This window comes from Mesoplodon mirus (assembly GCF_964341445.2).
Source record: "Mesoplodon mirus genome assembly, chromosome: 2".
NCBI classification, from domain to species: Eukaryota; Metazoa; Chordata; class Mammalia; order Artiodactyla; family Ziphiidae; genus Mesoplodon; species Mesoplodon mirus.
Window position 1 is genome coordinate 90,353,046 of NC_138977.1, and position 14,325 is coordinate 90,367,370.

Consider the following 14,325-nt stretch of genomic DNA (forward strand, 5'->3'; position numbering starts at 1 on the left):
GAGCTCCAGCCCACAGGCCGCCTCTGTTTTCATACACATCACCATTCCCATCTTGGTTCTGTGCCCGCTGGAGCTTGCCTGAAATGGTCTTCACCCATGTTTGCCTTCTTGGCTCTTTTTACTCCTTAGGCCTCAGCTCAAATGTCATCTCGGTAGATAAATCTTTGCCGACCACCTTCCCTAAAGAGGTGCCTTCGTTGCTCTCTGTCATTGCCCCAATCGTTCCTCATAGCACTAATCAAAATCATAAAGTGATTTTGCAGTGGTTTGGTTTTGGTGGTAGCAGCCTGGTGCGTTTACTTATTAACTATCTGTCTTTCCCACTAGATGCTCAGCTTCATGAGGGTAGGGCCCCTGTGTGTCCTGTTCACTGCTATAACTTCAGATCTTGCTACGGAACCCAGGAAACAAGGGTTTAAAAATGCTTGCAGGAGAAATCAATGAAAGAGGCTGTGCACCTGGGGCAACTGTGGGCCGGGGGGTCCTGGCACAAGAAGGAAGCGCTGAGCTCCCTAACCTCAGAGCTTTCCAGAGCCCATGGCCAGAAGCCACCTGCTCCATGTATGAGAACAATTCCACCTCTAGTGGGGAGGAATTTAAAGAATCCTCATTAGTAGTATGCATGACTTGGCACCAGCTCAGCCTCGCTGCCAGGGCTGCTCTGACCTTGGGCCCCAGTTACAGAGACTGACTATTCTAGAACCCAACCTCCTACTTGTCCCCCAGTTCTCATTAAGTGGGTCTCTGCCTTGTCCTCACCAGTGTTCCCAGGAACCACCCACAGAGATCCATACTGAAAACCCCTGCGTACCCCACACACCTGACTGCTTTTTCTTCTCCACCTCCTGTCCACACTGCCCACCTCGGCCACCAGAGACCCTCCAGGTACCAGGCTCTGCCTGCCCCCAAGACCTCCTCCCAACCCAGTGTTCATGGTTAGTTTCCAGATCGCTGAACCCCTATGTTCTTTAAAATAATTGACTGTTAGAAGTATTCTTCAGGCGAAACAGAAAGATGGCTTATAACTGATCGACAAATACAACTTTCTGAGAACGTAAGGCAATTACCTGTGACTTAAAGTTACTCTGCATGGGACAAAACATGAGGTGCTTCAGATGTGAAGTCACAGTTTCTGATGCCATCCACTCAGTACAGGGCAAGAAATCAATCCATCCATCCCTCCACGTGGAACCATGCATCCTCTTGGTAATGGTCTGTTCACCACAACCCAATCCAGGAGAATGGAGAGGAAAAGACACCTGCTCCGTGACAGGCCCTAATCTGAAACCTATAAGGGTGACGGCATGCCGATCCCAGGGAGGGGACACAAACCTGTCCCAGCCGAGCAAAGGATAGCAAACAGGTGAATTTTCGGCAGACTTTTCCAGGCTTACACCAAATTATGGAATAAAAAATACTTCCTCAAAAGACTTCCAGCAAATACACTTTGCTTCTCTACATCGAGGGGCCTTCTCTCTTACTCCCTCTTTTTTTCTGATTATGTACTTATTATAGAATATTGGGGAAAGACTAAAAACTGCATAAAGAATATTTGTTAAGAGTACATTTTAATCATTCAAAATGCCAAAAAATTTTTAGATTCCATCTACTGCTTCCAGTCTTTATTCACACATCTTAAACCACTTCTGAGATACTATACGTGTAACCTGGTTTCTTAGTTAAAATCATAGCATAAACATTTCTTTCTCCATGTGATTTCAAACTCCATAAGCGTCATTTATATCCAATGGAGACTTAGTATTTCCCTTATGAGAGAACGTTTAGATTATTTTTATTACAATGCAATTGTTTTATTTTTTACTTTTTAAATTTATTTTTTATTATCTTATTTTATGTATGTACGTTTAGGTTCATTTTGAGGTGATAGATAAACCAGAGCTTGGAGGAGACTCCCCAAAGCACCATTACCGCTGAGTCTCACCAGCCGGGAAGGGTGTGGCGGGGTCCACCCGGCACACCCCGGGTCCACCCAGGGACAGCCCTCCCGCTTCTCCCACGCCGCGCTCCCCACCTGCCCTCACCTGCCGCAGTGGACCACCACCGCGACCAGGTCGTACATGCGGTCCAGGTTCACCGCGTCGCTGGAGGTGTTGAAGAGCCGCAGTTCCAGGGGGAAGACCACCCGGTAAGACAGCTTGGTGTACCTGTGGAGCTGCTCCATGTACTTGAATCGCTTGAGGTGCAGGGCCAAAATCATGGGCAGCTTTTTGACTCTCATCCTAAGAAACCATGACGTAGAAAATCAGTGGTAGCCAACCCCCATGAGAGGAAGAGAAAACACTGCCGCCTGCACAAATGGAGAGCAGGAGGAGTCCAACAAACTTCAAACCAGCAAACGGCCAAACCACTCGCAAGAATAAAAGGATACTCGCTTATGTAGAGCTGCCTCCTACAGGCTCGGCTAGCTGGAGCCTAGCCAGCAGAGAAAAGCGCAATGGAGGGGGTGTCTCTGGTCAAAGGAGACATCCCAGAACTTTCGTACCAATGAAAATACGTAGAATTGCTCTGCATCACTGCCCTCTGCCTTCCAGGGAGAACAGTATTTGGACAAACCCCCTCACCCTGAGATAATGGAGACGAGGGGGAGAGTTTCTGAGAGAAGGAGGCTGGGGAGAGGACAAGCGGAAAGGTGCAGTCTGGACGCACGGGTTCTGAGGACCGACCAGCAGGGATGCCTCAGATACTGCCCACTGCGGGCCATCAGATAACCAGGCATGCAGGGCCCATTCTCCCTCCCTACCCCTGTGCTTCTGGGCAAGTGATTTCCCTCCTCTGGCTTTCAGGTTCCTCGCTTGTAAACACAAGGGTTGGCTTAGGGCTACATTTACCCAAACAGGCTCATGAGAGCCCTGGAGATGTTAACGGATGCGGGGTTTCTGGGGCCAAGTCTGCACAATGCTGCCTTCTATCCTGAAGTTCCTCCTCGCACATTAGCATACTGAGGGATTTGAAAAATCCTGCAGAAAAGGATTTTCTTTTGTGTTTGATGCAGCATTTTGCCAACTTACATAAACATGGAAAGCTTTTTTCACTAGATGACCATTAATATTTCTCGGTAGGAAGTCACAAAGACCACAGTTTACGTGGATAACTCTGCTAGAATAGAGGATTTTCTGGTTGCCTTCCAGGACCCCCTCTATGAAGGTCCTGAATCAGTGTAAATGCTGTTCAACTTGTGCACATTTTCAATGCATATTATTTGTAAAGGACAAATTTTAAGAGAGTATTACTCAGAAATCTATGGAGTAAAAACCCTGTTCGTAAAAATAAGCAAAATAACAACATCAGCAGAAACATAAGATTTATAGTGAACCCTGTATTTTTCAGGAACATGACATTTTAATGTATAAACCTCCAGGGCTAAACAGAAAACACCTTCATGCCCCATAGGAAGACCTAGATTACATGGGTGGGAGCAGAGGTGAGTTCCTCGACCACTAGCAAGTGTTAACTCCTGCCTGCCACCAGGGTGACTAACCTTTCTTAAGTTTTGATGCACCAAGAAAAGATGTGCGTGTCTGAGGATGGAGGGCTGGGAGACTGGGCAGAGAAACTATTTTGACCTCAGCTCTAGACCCCTGAGGGTTTTAGGTGGCAGGAATGGGCGTCTGTGAGTTACCCTGAATATACCACAACCATGGGCAGGGTAAACGTAACTCACAGTAAGGCTTCACAGGATAATTAAAATGTCAAGTTTCTTGGCTTCTGGGGACAGAACACAGGGAAGGACTGGCTATTTCACATTGTCCAAGAGCTGGAACTGGCTGGTGCTGGTAAAAAGATGGGCAACTCTGGGTCCTGTATCAACTCAGAATATGATAACTTTCTTATCACCTATCCACAAACTGATGTTATTGATTTCCTCATGATTCCTTATTAAATGATTTTTTTTTGGCCTGTCTTCTAAATAAGGAGTTCCAATATTTAGGCAATACTAACAATATTTTCAGGTGACCACTGTGTGTTATGTACTATGCTAAATCCGTTTTATAATTTGCCTTTAATCCCAAGAGGAGAGTGCTTATATTTGCTCACCATTTGTTTACCCAGCACGAGTATCTGGCACATTGAATGAATGAACAAACAGATGAACAAACAATCAGATGAAAGGGCAACTTCCCCAGGTAGGCGTTCTTATCCTATTTTACCAGTGAGGAAGGTAACTGACTTCTCCAAAGCTACTTGGCTACAAGACCATGGAACTGGGATTCAAAAATCAGATCTGTCGGGCTCCACTGTCTGGTTCCTTCTGACGACACAAAGCCACCCCCTGAGCTAAACCCTTTACGTACCTTTTCTGGGCTTCCTGTTTGCTGCAACACGTTTCACAATAATACTTCTGTTCACTACACAGTGTTTCTGTGTTGCTGAAGTCTCTGCAGAGAAAAATATTTTCAACTTAAAAGAAGTCCAAAATGCACTCAGTTTACCGTGTTTTAAACCCCCTATTACCTGTAGGGTAATTTTTAAGTGAATGTGGGGAAAGAAGTAATGAGAAAAGATCATTTTTAGAAGCAGGTGCTATGACGCATGAGAGCATGTCCACCGGGCTGGGTTATGATTTCAGCACGAGAGATTTTCAAGTATAGCTTTATTTAATGGGACACAGATAGATCTAAATTAGGATTTCCAACTGATTCAGAAAAAAAACTCAGGGTTTAACAGAGAGTACTTGTAAATTGGAAATAAAATTACAATGGAGAAGCCTTCCCTGGTGGTGCAGTGGTTGGGAGTCTGCCTGCCGAGGCAGGGGACACGGGTTCATGCCCCGGTCCGGGAAGATCCCACATGCCGCGGAGCAGCTGGGCCCGTGAGCCATGGCCGCTGAGCCTGCGCGTCCGGAGCCTGTGCGCCACAACGGGAGAGGCCACAACAGTGAGAGGCCCACGTACCACACACACACACAAAAATAAATAAAAAATAAAATTTAAAAAATTACAATGGAAAAATACTAACTCTAGTAAAGGCCAACCATTTCAGTGAAAGTTGAGTCCAAAAATGTCAATCATACAAAATGCAAGGCGTCATTATTACCTGGTTAATGAAAAATGGTCTGTCTCAGGTGGTATTTTCAAAGAGTACAAAAGTAAAGATAATAAAATTTAAAGCATATTCAATGGCCCTTATATTGAACTAAGGAAGTCCCAAATGATCAGGAGATGTCTACCAAGCCCCTGCTCCCCACCTCCCCACACGCCGGGAGATAACTTCAGCCTGCCTCCTGAGAACAAATGCCAATGGGATGTTATATCTGTATTCACCTTATCATGAGGTTTTACTGTACTACCTATAGTTTTCATTTTTTAAATGTCATGGCTTTTCATTCTTCTTTGGTCACTGAGATTCTACTTAGCATTCCTGTGGTACTGCTTCAAAGGCTGAACAGAACATTCAGAATATCATAATACCCCAGAGTCTTGAAAAAGTCCATGACATTTCCTTATTCATAGGGAGTGTCCTAGCGCCAGAGTGATCAGATTTATTAAATAGAAAATGTTATTTACATGGTGTTAATGACTCAACCACTTAAACAGAGCTTATCAAGAGAAAACATAGGTTGTTCATTCATTAAATTCCCCAGTGGCTACTGACAGTACCCTGGGCTAGGTGCTGGGGGTCCGCAGAGAATGTCTGCCCTCACCCAGCTCACAGACTGCCAGAGACACGTGCAAGAAGCCACTTGCAACACTTAGTGTTCACTGCAGGCTAAACATAAATCATTTCACACGATTGACTCCCCTGCCTAAAATCCTCCAATAGTTTCTCGGTGCAATCGGGAATAAAACTCAAATTTCTTACCATGGCCAACAGACCGTCTGTCCTCAGAGTCCTGACTGCTCTTCTGGCCCACCTCCCGCCCCACACCATCTCCTTCACTCTGCTCCAGCCCCGCCGGCTGGCCTTCTCTGTAGCTCCAGAGTGCCACGCTCTCCCTGCCTTGGGGCATTCGCTGCTGCTATTTCCCCTGCACTGACAGCTTCTTTCCAGATGCTTCCATGGCTGGCCCCGCTCACTGCTCAGAGCTCAGCCTAAATGTCACCTCTTTGGAGAGGACTTCCCCAGCCACTCTCTCCAAACCCATCCAGCCCCTACTCTATTGCTGTCTTGTTTTCTTCTGAGCACTTATCACTATCTGAAGCATCCTCCTATTCGTTGGATCACCCGCCTCCCCTCTGTGTGGGCAGTGACCCTGTCTGTCTCACTCACTGCTAGAACCCCAGCACTGAGAACAAGCCCAACCCATAACGGCCCTCAATGATGTGTGTTGGCTGAACAAAGGAACAAAGAGAGAATCGTGTGTATAAAGTCCAGGGGAAAGCACAGAGGACAGAGAAATGAACTGGGATTATTCAGGACGTTTCCCTAAGGGGTGATCTCTGAGTCAGGTTCGCAAAAAGGGAAAGTGAGCCAGGGGTAAGAGTCCAGGGTCCGAGACAGAGTGAAGGCTGAGGCCCAAAGGCATGAATGCAAGGTACAGAGCACGCTTCTTAGAAGCTGTGTGGACCGTGTGGCTCTCTAACGGGTCTCTGCAGGGGTGACGGCATCAGACAGTGCTTTTTGGATCACTTCTGGCAGTGCTCTGGGGGAAGGACTGGAGGGGGTCAAAAAGCAAGGAAACAGTTTAGAAGGCAATTGCACTCAACCCTCAGATTTCAAGTGCTTGGTGCCTAATACAGACTCAAACTTAGCTGAATGCATACTAGCCAGCTCTTCATGGAGTTAACTGATGTGAAATCTCTTCTTGGCCCACACACGGTTTATTGGGGTGGAACGGGAACAACCAAGGAGAAGTGGGGGATGAGCCCGGGTGATGGTGGAGATTCACATTTTTGGAATGTCTACCACAGACAAATCTCTTCATCCAACTAAAGAATCAGAATAAGTAAGGCAGGCACAACAACAAATAAGGAATTAAACACTTTCTACTCTCTCTTATTCTCCCTCCCCCCGTCAAAACAAACAGAAGTTTTTGTAGACCCACTACGTAGAAATATAGCAGAAGTTGGTACCTAATGTGAAGACCTGATTCGCAAATAACCACCATCCTGCCCAGCCCTAGCTGGCTGGAAGCTCAATGACACAGGAGAGACAGGGTGATGCTTTTGGAGCATCTGTGAGTTGAGAATTGGAAAATGCGGCTAAGTTAGGGAAACAGAGTGGCCCTGGCAAGAAACTGAAGCAGAGCAGATCTGTCAGGTGATGCTGTACAGTTGTGGGAACAAAAGCAGGCAACAAAGGTTGAGGAAACTTTTCAATGAGAAAAATCAAAGAGAAGAGGAGAGAGTAGAGAGGTCGTTTTGACACTTGGGATAAATTACAACAAAGCACAGAGGAGAGGTTACTGGGAAAGCACAAAACTCTTTGTATTTCTTTAGAAAGAGTCAAAGTGGCAATGAAACACTTTTAAAAAATACACTTTGGGAACAAATCTAATATGAAACACATACCTGTAAACGGAAACTATGAAACCTAATGGAAATGTATACAAGAAAACTTGAAAAAAATGGAGAAAGACTATGTTCCTGGGTAAGATGGCTATAGGCTGTAAAGATAGCTACCATGTCCATGTTTAATGTCTATGTTTGATACATTTTTAATTAAAATCTTAACTTTTCACTCAACACAATAGCTAAAAAATTGAATTTAAAAGAATTCTCAAGCTAGGCTTCCCAATAATTTTCATGTCATGACCCACATAAAATAATGGTGCTACGTAGAAATGAAGCAGCACCAATGCGGCTGCTTCTCTGGCAGCTCCAGGCTCTGCCCAGCCTCCCAGAAGCTGAGGGGATCTACACGCACCTGTAACCCATCTTCTGGGGCACACCAGCTGGGAAGCTTTGTTCTAGAATCTGCAGCAGTGGTTCACCCAGCTGCTCATCAGAATCACCTGGGGAGCTTTAAAAACAATCTCAATCGCCCCTCATCCTCCCCCAAGCCTAATTACAACAGAATCTCTCCAGGTAGAACCCGGGACTATTGTTCTTAAAGCTCCCTAGGTGGTTCCAGTATGCTGCGTGGGCTGAGAGCCACTGTCCCCAATGCTTTGCAAATATTAACATGCACTCATGCACTGGGAAATCTTGTCAAGACGCAGGCTCTGAGTCATGCACTCATTCTTGGAGGAGACCTGAGATGCTGCCGTACTAATGAGATCCCAGGTGATGTCAACGGCCCTAGTCCACAGACCCCTGTTTGAGTAGCACAGATCTAGAGCGGGGGTTCTCAAACTCTGGTGGTATCAAAACCACCCAGAAAAATTAATTAAAAATAGATGCCCAGGCTCACAAAAGTCGAATATGGCCTGGGCCTCAATTTTTACCAACTTCCCCAGGTGATTCTGATATGCACCAAAGTTTGAGAACTACTGACTAGAGTATTACAGAAGGTCAAAAAAAGAAATCCAAAAGAAAGACATGTCAGATATTAGCAAGCACCATATATAAATAATAACCAAAACCAAGACATAAGTGAGGGAAGCAGAGAAACTAATAGATGAGCATATGGCAATGCATGTGTGATGGGGATGCGTGTAAACTTGGCACATAGAGCAAGTTTCCAAAATGAATAGAAAAGACGTTTCTTTAAAAAGAGAGTAATTTTAAACAAAGAGCTTTGGGAGAACTAAAAGGCTGACCTCCCTGGCCCTGGGAGAATGGGAATTTTTAATGACAGGAGGACACAGGAAGAGGAGAGTGGTTTCAGAACTTGGAGCACTTTGAGGAGAAAGGTACGTTTCTGTGCAGGAACCACAGGGAGGGACTAAGGCCCTGAAGCAAAAGACAAAAAATACCAAAAAGGACATGGGGGGATAATTAAGATAAACTTCACGTATTTTAAGTTTTTGCCTAAGGCCATCCCTCAACTTTTTTTTTTTTTTTTTTTTTTTTTTTTTCTTTTTGCTGTATGCGGGCCTCTCACTGTTGTGGCCTCTCCCGTTGCGGAGCACAGGCTCCGGACGCGCAGGCCCAGCGGCCATGGCTCACGGGACCAGCCGCTCCGCGGCATATGGGATCCTCCCAGACCGGGGCACGAACCCGTATCCCCTGCATCGGCAGGCGGACTCTCAACCACTGCGCCACCAGGGAGGCCCCATCCCTCAACTTTTTAAAAGAAAAAAAAAACCTTTCTCAGCATCCTCCTATGATACAGATGGTTTACTCTGCCTAAGACACGGTGCTGAGATGTGAAATATCAGAATCATAGCTCAGCTACAATATGGCTTCAGTGCCTTCTCTGGACCTGTATCCTGAATTAACCACCATTTATATCATCATTTCTCTGGGACAAAAGTTCACGGAAAACACACTGTAATTGATCATCTAAAGCCCTTCAGGAAGGAGGTGGCAGGGATCTTACGTTTAAATCCTACAATGTTAGCTTGATTTTTAACTTCTTTCAAAATCAAAACAAATGATAAAATATCACATCAGAAGAGAGATGCAGGCATGATGTTAAAGAAGAAAACTCATAATTCTAGTTTGAGAAAGAAACCCTCAAGAATGCAAACCAAATTAAACCACGAAAGGGGCCAAAAAAGATCATAATCATTCCTCCTCTTTTGTCTCAAATAGAAAAAGCTAATGGATCAGCTGGCATCATTTATTCCCTGGAACTTTCTCCTGCACTTTGTTCTTTTGGGAAAGGCTGGAAAGCTGCCACCCCCATCACAGAACTGTCAGCGGTGAATGGCAACACCTGGCAGGCCTCTCTTTCTGTTGGGGAGGTGAGACCTTAGGCATATATGAGGGCAGGTCTAGGTAAGTCAGTCAAGGTCTATGTTAAGGATGATGTAAGATGGGGTGGGGCAGGCACTTCAGGAATATCAGCCTGGACAGTCAGATGAGAATCTGATGTTGTTTAAAAGGTATTCTGAGGCTATTCTGTACCCACCCATCCTGCTTTAACGCCTCCACATGCCTCTAGCCTGCCTTCATCAGGTATGCATCGCCAATATACACATTTCTCCAAGGAAAAGAAAAGGGGGGGGCGGAAACATAATTCTGGGTTGCATTTGTTTATAACAAGGTTCCCCAAAGTTTGGAATTATAACTAACTAAAGTTAGCCCTTTACCTGCTTAGTCTCAAAGCTATAGTCACTGCCATCTGCCCTTTTGAACAGCCCAGAATTTCTTAGAGGGGAGGGGAACAGTCAGCCTCCCAAACTAACTACCCTTCTCAAGAAGCAGAAATGGGCAAGTAATACCTTTCCTCCCACCCCCTCACCTACGACCAGCGCTGGCACAACCTTAACTTTTTCGACTCCCTGTGAACACAAAACCCTGAGGAAATCAAAACTAGCTGCTTTTCACAGGAATATTAGGAGCCCATGCCATAAACTGAACCATTCAGAAGAAAGAAAGGCCATCCAGGCCCACAAAATGCTTTGCAAACAAAGAGGTAACAAATGTATCCTAGACACCTGGACCCAAGGCATTTGGAGACAAGGGATGAAACATCAGACCAACAGGACGTGCTGCAGTAACCCTAGGGGGTGAGGGTAGGCTCAGAATCCTGGGAACTGGAGAGTAATCAGCCCCCAGCTCACACAATACATGACGCTCAGATGGACCAGAATGCTCTTCCAGGTTGGAGTTGGTGCCTTTGCCCTGAAAAACGACTTTCTAACAGCCAAACGGCCACAGCAAGTCTCTTTAATCTAGTCTAAAGAGTTCTAAGTAACCTGAACTCCTGATAGAACAATTCTGTTACACAATTCCCACTGATAAAGATCAACAGTGGCTTGAAAGAGAAAGACAAATACCATGTGGTATCACTTATATGTGGAATCTAAAATGTGACACAAATGAACTCATCTATGAAACAGACTCACAGGCATAGAGAACAGACTTGTGGTTGCCAAGAGGGAGGGGAGGTGGGGAGGGATGGACTGGGGGGTTTGGGATTAGCAGATGCAAACTATTATAGACAGATTGGATAAACAACAAGGTCTTACTCTACAGCACAGGGAACTATATTCAATATCCTGTGATAAACCATAATGGAAAAGAACGTATATACATGTATAACTGAATCACCTTGCTGTACAGCGGAAATTAACACAACATTGTAAATAAACTATACTTGAATAAATTTTAAAAAATAAACAAAAAAATAAAAATCAATAGTGCCTTGTAGTGACACAATAAAACGTCTCTGAGCTGACGTATCATAAGCAATGGGAAGGCCCACCTGACCACCTGGTCTATACTGGCACCCCCCATACCAGGCACTCTCTAGACGTGTTTAATGTCCTTCAAAGTACTGATCCCTGTCCATGGATTCCCACTAGACTGTAAGCGCCATGAGATGCATACCTGCCGCTCACCCTCGACCTCCAGTGTCCACAACAGAGCTGGGCTAATTATAAGTACTCATGACCACTTGTCGAAAGGAGGAGAAGACAGTGAGGATAGGAGAAGGGAACTGTGCTTCTATATCAACTTTGAGCACATTTTCAACACACAGGTCAATGCACAATAGCTACAGTAATCCTGGGCATGTGCTGCTCTTATACTCTGGGCTCCTTGCTTTTCCTCAACCCTAATTAAGAGGAAGTTTTTTTTTCCATAAGTGAGCTCCATATAATGCTGAAAGATGGAGGAAAAGGTAATGCCCTCATTGGTTCTCAGCTCAAAAGTGCATAATTTTTTTTTTTTTGGCCACGTTGCACAGCTTGCGGGATTCTTAGTTCCCCGACAAGGCATTGAACCCCGGCCACAGCAGTGAAAGCTCCAAATCCTAACCACTGGACCACCAGGGAATTCCCATAATGTTTTAAATAACAGAATAGATTAGCGTAGAAAAAGAAAGTAATGGTAGGCATCTGTAGCACTTTTTAACTTAATTGTGTGACTCTGTGATTGTGTGTGTGAGAGGGAGAGAGGCCGATGAGAGCCCAAAGCACACATCTGTATTAAAGATCAAAACCTTATTTTTAAACTTAATGACTAATGACTTCCACTTGATCCTCTCTCTCCTCAGCAGGACTCTTCTCCAGACCACATACACTTATTTTTAATCTCTCTTAGGAAAGAAGAAATAGAAAATAAAAGGATTATATTCGTTTAACAGAAAGGAAGATTATGTCCTGAAGAAACACAAGATTTTTCCCCCATGTACTTACTAGCCTGATCAAAAGCTCAGACCACTGTCAGAATTCATGAGGTTACCTTAGACAGTGGGTAATAGATGTATTCTGCTCCACATCAACAGAAAGGTCAAGAAAATCTTCATCTTTGCTACTAACCTGGAGCAAAAAAAGAAAAAAAGTATTAGGCACAAAATACATAATAGACAAGTAGATAAAACTTTGAACACCTACAGGTAACCAAAAACCATAACTGCAGTAAAAGTCAGGTATGGCTTTGTATACTCTCTGGCTACCAGTTACCTTGAAAACAATGCAAAACAAGAGAAAATCCTAAATTCTCCATTTAACCTTATCTGTGTCCAGCTTTGATTCAGGCTTTTCATAATTAAGACTCAACCAGATTTCTCTTCCTGTCCATTCATTGCCCCCACTGTTTCAAAGCAGGAAATATCAAACAGGTATCCATATAGCTCAGCCTGGCAGAATGATAACAATGGAAATGGAAAAAGGACAAGAGCCTTAAAAAACCTACTGCTCAGGTGATCACCCTCCATTCAGCTGTCTGCACTTCTTGCCAGTCCCCTGAAATCACTCCCTTCCTCCTGTGCCTAGCCATTCAAACTGTGTGGGGGGCCTGGGGGCCGAATGTGCTATGGGCTGGAGGTCTCTCGGTCTCTCGGTCTCTCTCTCTCTCTCTCTCTCTCTCTCTCTCTCTCTCTCTCTCTCTCACACACACACACACACACACACACACACACACACACACACACACACACACACACACACACACACACACACACACACACACACACACACACACACACACACCTGTCCTCTGGCCCAGGAAGTGTTGTCCTTTGTAGAACACGCCCATGCTGTCTGTGGTACCACTCAGACCTGGAGCTAGCAGGGAGCCTGGGCTCACAGGGGACCAGCAGACTGGACTGCTCTCAGCCACACCTATCACCAGCCCTGGCTGTTTCTTGGCCTGCACAGCTGACACCACACCAATTCTGGGTCTGTACTTATCAAAGCTCACCGAGTGGTGCTTGCCTTCCAGCAGCTCACCAGCTAGCCTGGCATTTCACTGTCTTGGAGTGGGAGGGACAAACTAGCCCAGCAGGAACTTTGAGGTGCCCAGTCAACTGGCAGCAAAACAACAATAATACTCCTGTAAGTGAGACAACTATCCTATGACCCAATACTCCAATAGTCAGAGATGTGGACACAATCCTTTATACTTTTATTAGTATACCCAAGAATGGGTATTGGCAGACTGCCCAACTCCATATCCTGTCTCTGCCACTTATAAAGTGGATGACACTAGGCAAGGTACTTAGCCTCTCTGTACCTCAGCTTCCTCATCTGTAAAGTGGGAGCAGTAAGAGTATCTATTTCATAAGGTTGTTGTAAGGATGAAATAAGATAATACATGTAAAATGCTTTAAGAGGTAAGCACTCAACAAATCAAGGATGGAAAAAAACATTTAAAAGGGCCTAAAATGGTCAAAAAGTTGGGAATGGGTTACTACATTGTGAGTATCATATTAAATGAAACATGAGACTGCTCTCCTGCACTTCTACCGTCACCATGAGAAGGGTAACCCAGGCTAGCCCACTGCTTCCCAGAAAAAGATGAGAGACCCACAGAGGAGAGCTGTTCTCACTAAGGTGCCCCAGCTAAGCCCAGACAGGAGCACCATCCCCACCGGCCTTAGACACATACGTGAGACAGCTGAAATGCAGACGTACGGGCTCAGCCAAGGCCAGCTGCATCAGGCGACCCCCCGCCAACCCATGGTTGCATGAACTACAGTAAAAAAATCAGAGTGGATTTAAGTCTCAGAGTTTTAGGGAAGTTTGTAACAAAGCAACAAATAACCAATACAACTACTTAACATGACAGGCATTCCTCCTTTTACTGAACTTGGCAGATAGTGTGTTTCTTTCAATTTGAAGTTTTGTGGCAACCCTGTGTCGAGCAAGTCTAGTGGCAACGGCATTTGCTCACTTCGTGTTTCTGTGTCACATTCTGGTAATTTTCACAATATTTAAAACCTTCTTCATTATTATTATGCTTTATGGTGATCTGTAATCAGTGATCTTTGATGTTATTACTATGACTCACTGAAGGTTTGAATGATGGTTATCACTTTTTAGCATTAAGTATTTTTCAATTAAGGTATGTACATTTTTTAGACATAATACTA

The 14,325-nt window shown here is 44.8% G+C and overlaps 1 protein-coding gene across 2 annotated transcripts in view; it reads right to left on the reverse strand.

Annotated features, from left to right (window-relative positions):
• USP46 (ubiquitin specific peptidase 46) overlaps positions 1-14,325 on the reverse strand; it is a gene marked incomplete at its 3' end in the record, with an annotated part of 61,482 nt that overhangs the window by 4,799 nt on the left and 42,358 nt on the right. For both annotated transcript variants that reach the window (XM_082630848.1, XM_082630847.1), the window contains exons 5-7: positions 12,195-12,271; positions 4,314-4,397; positions 2,043-2,240 (exon numbers count right to left, since the gene is read on the reverse strand). In XM_082630848.1, coding sequence (XP_082486974.1) covers positions 2,043-2,240; positions 4,314-4,397; positions 12,195-12,271 — 359 coding nt within the window. The remainder of the gene's footprint in view (positions 1-2,042; positions 2,241-4,313; positions 4,398-12,194; positions 12,272-14,325) is intronic.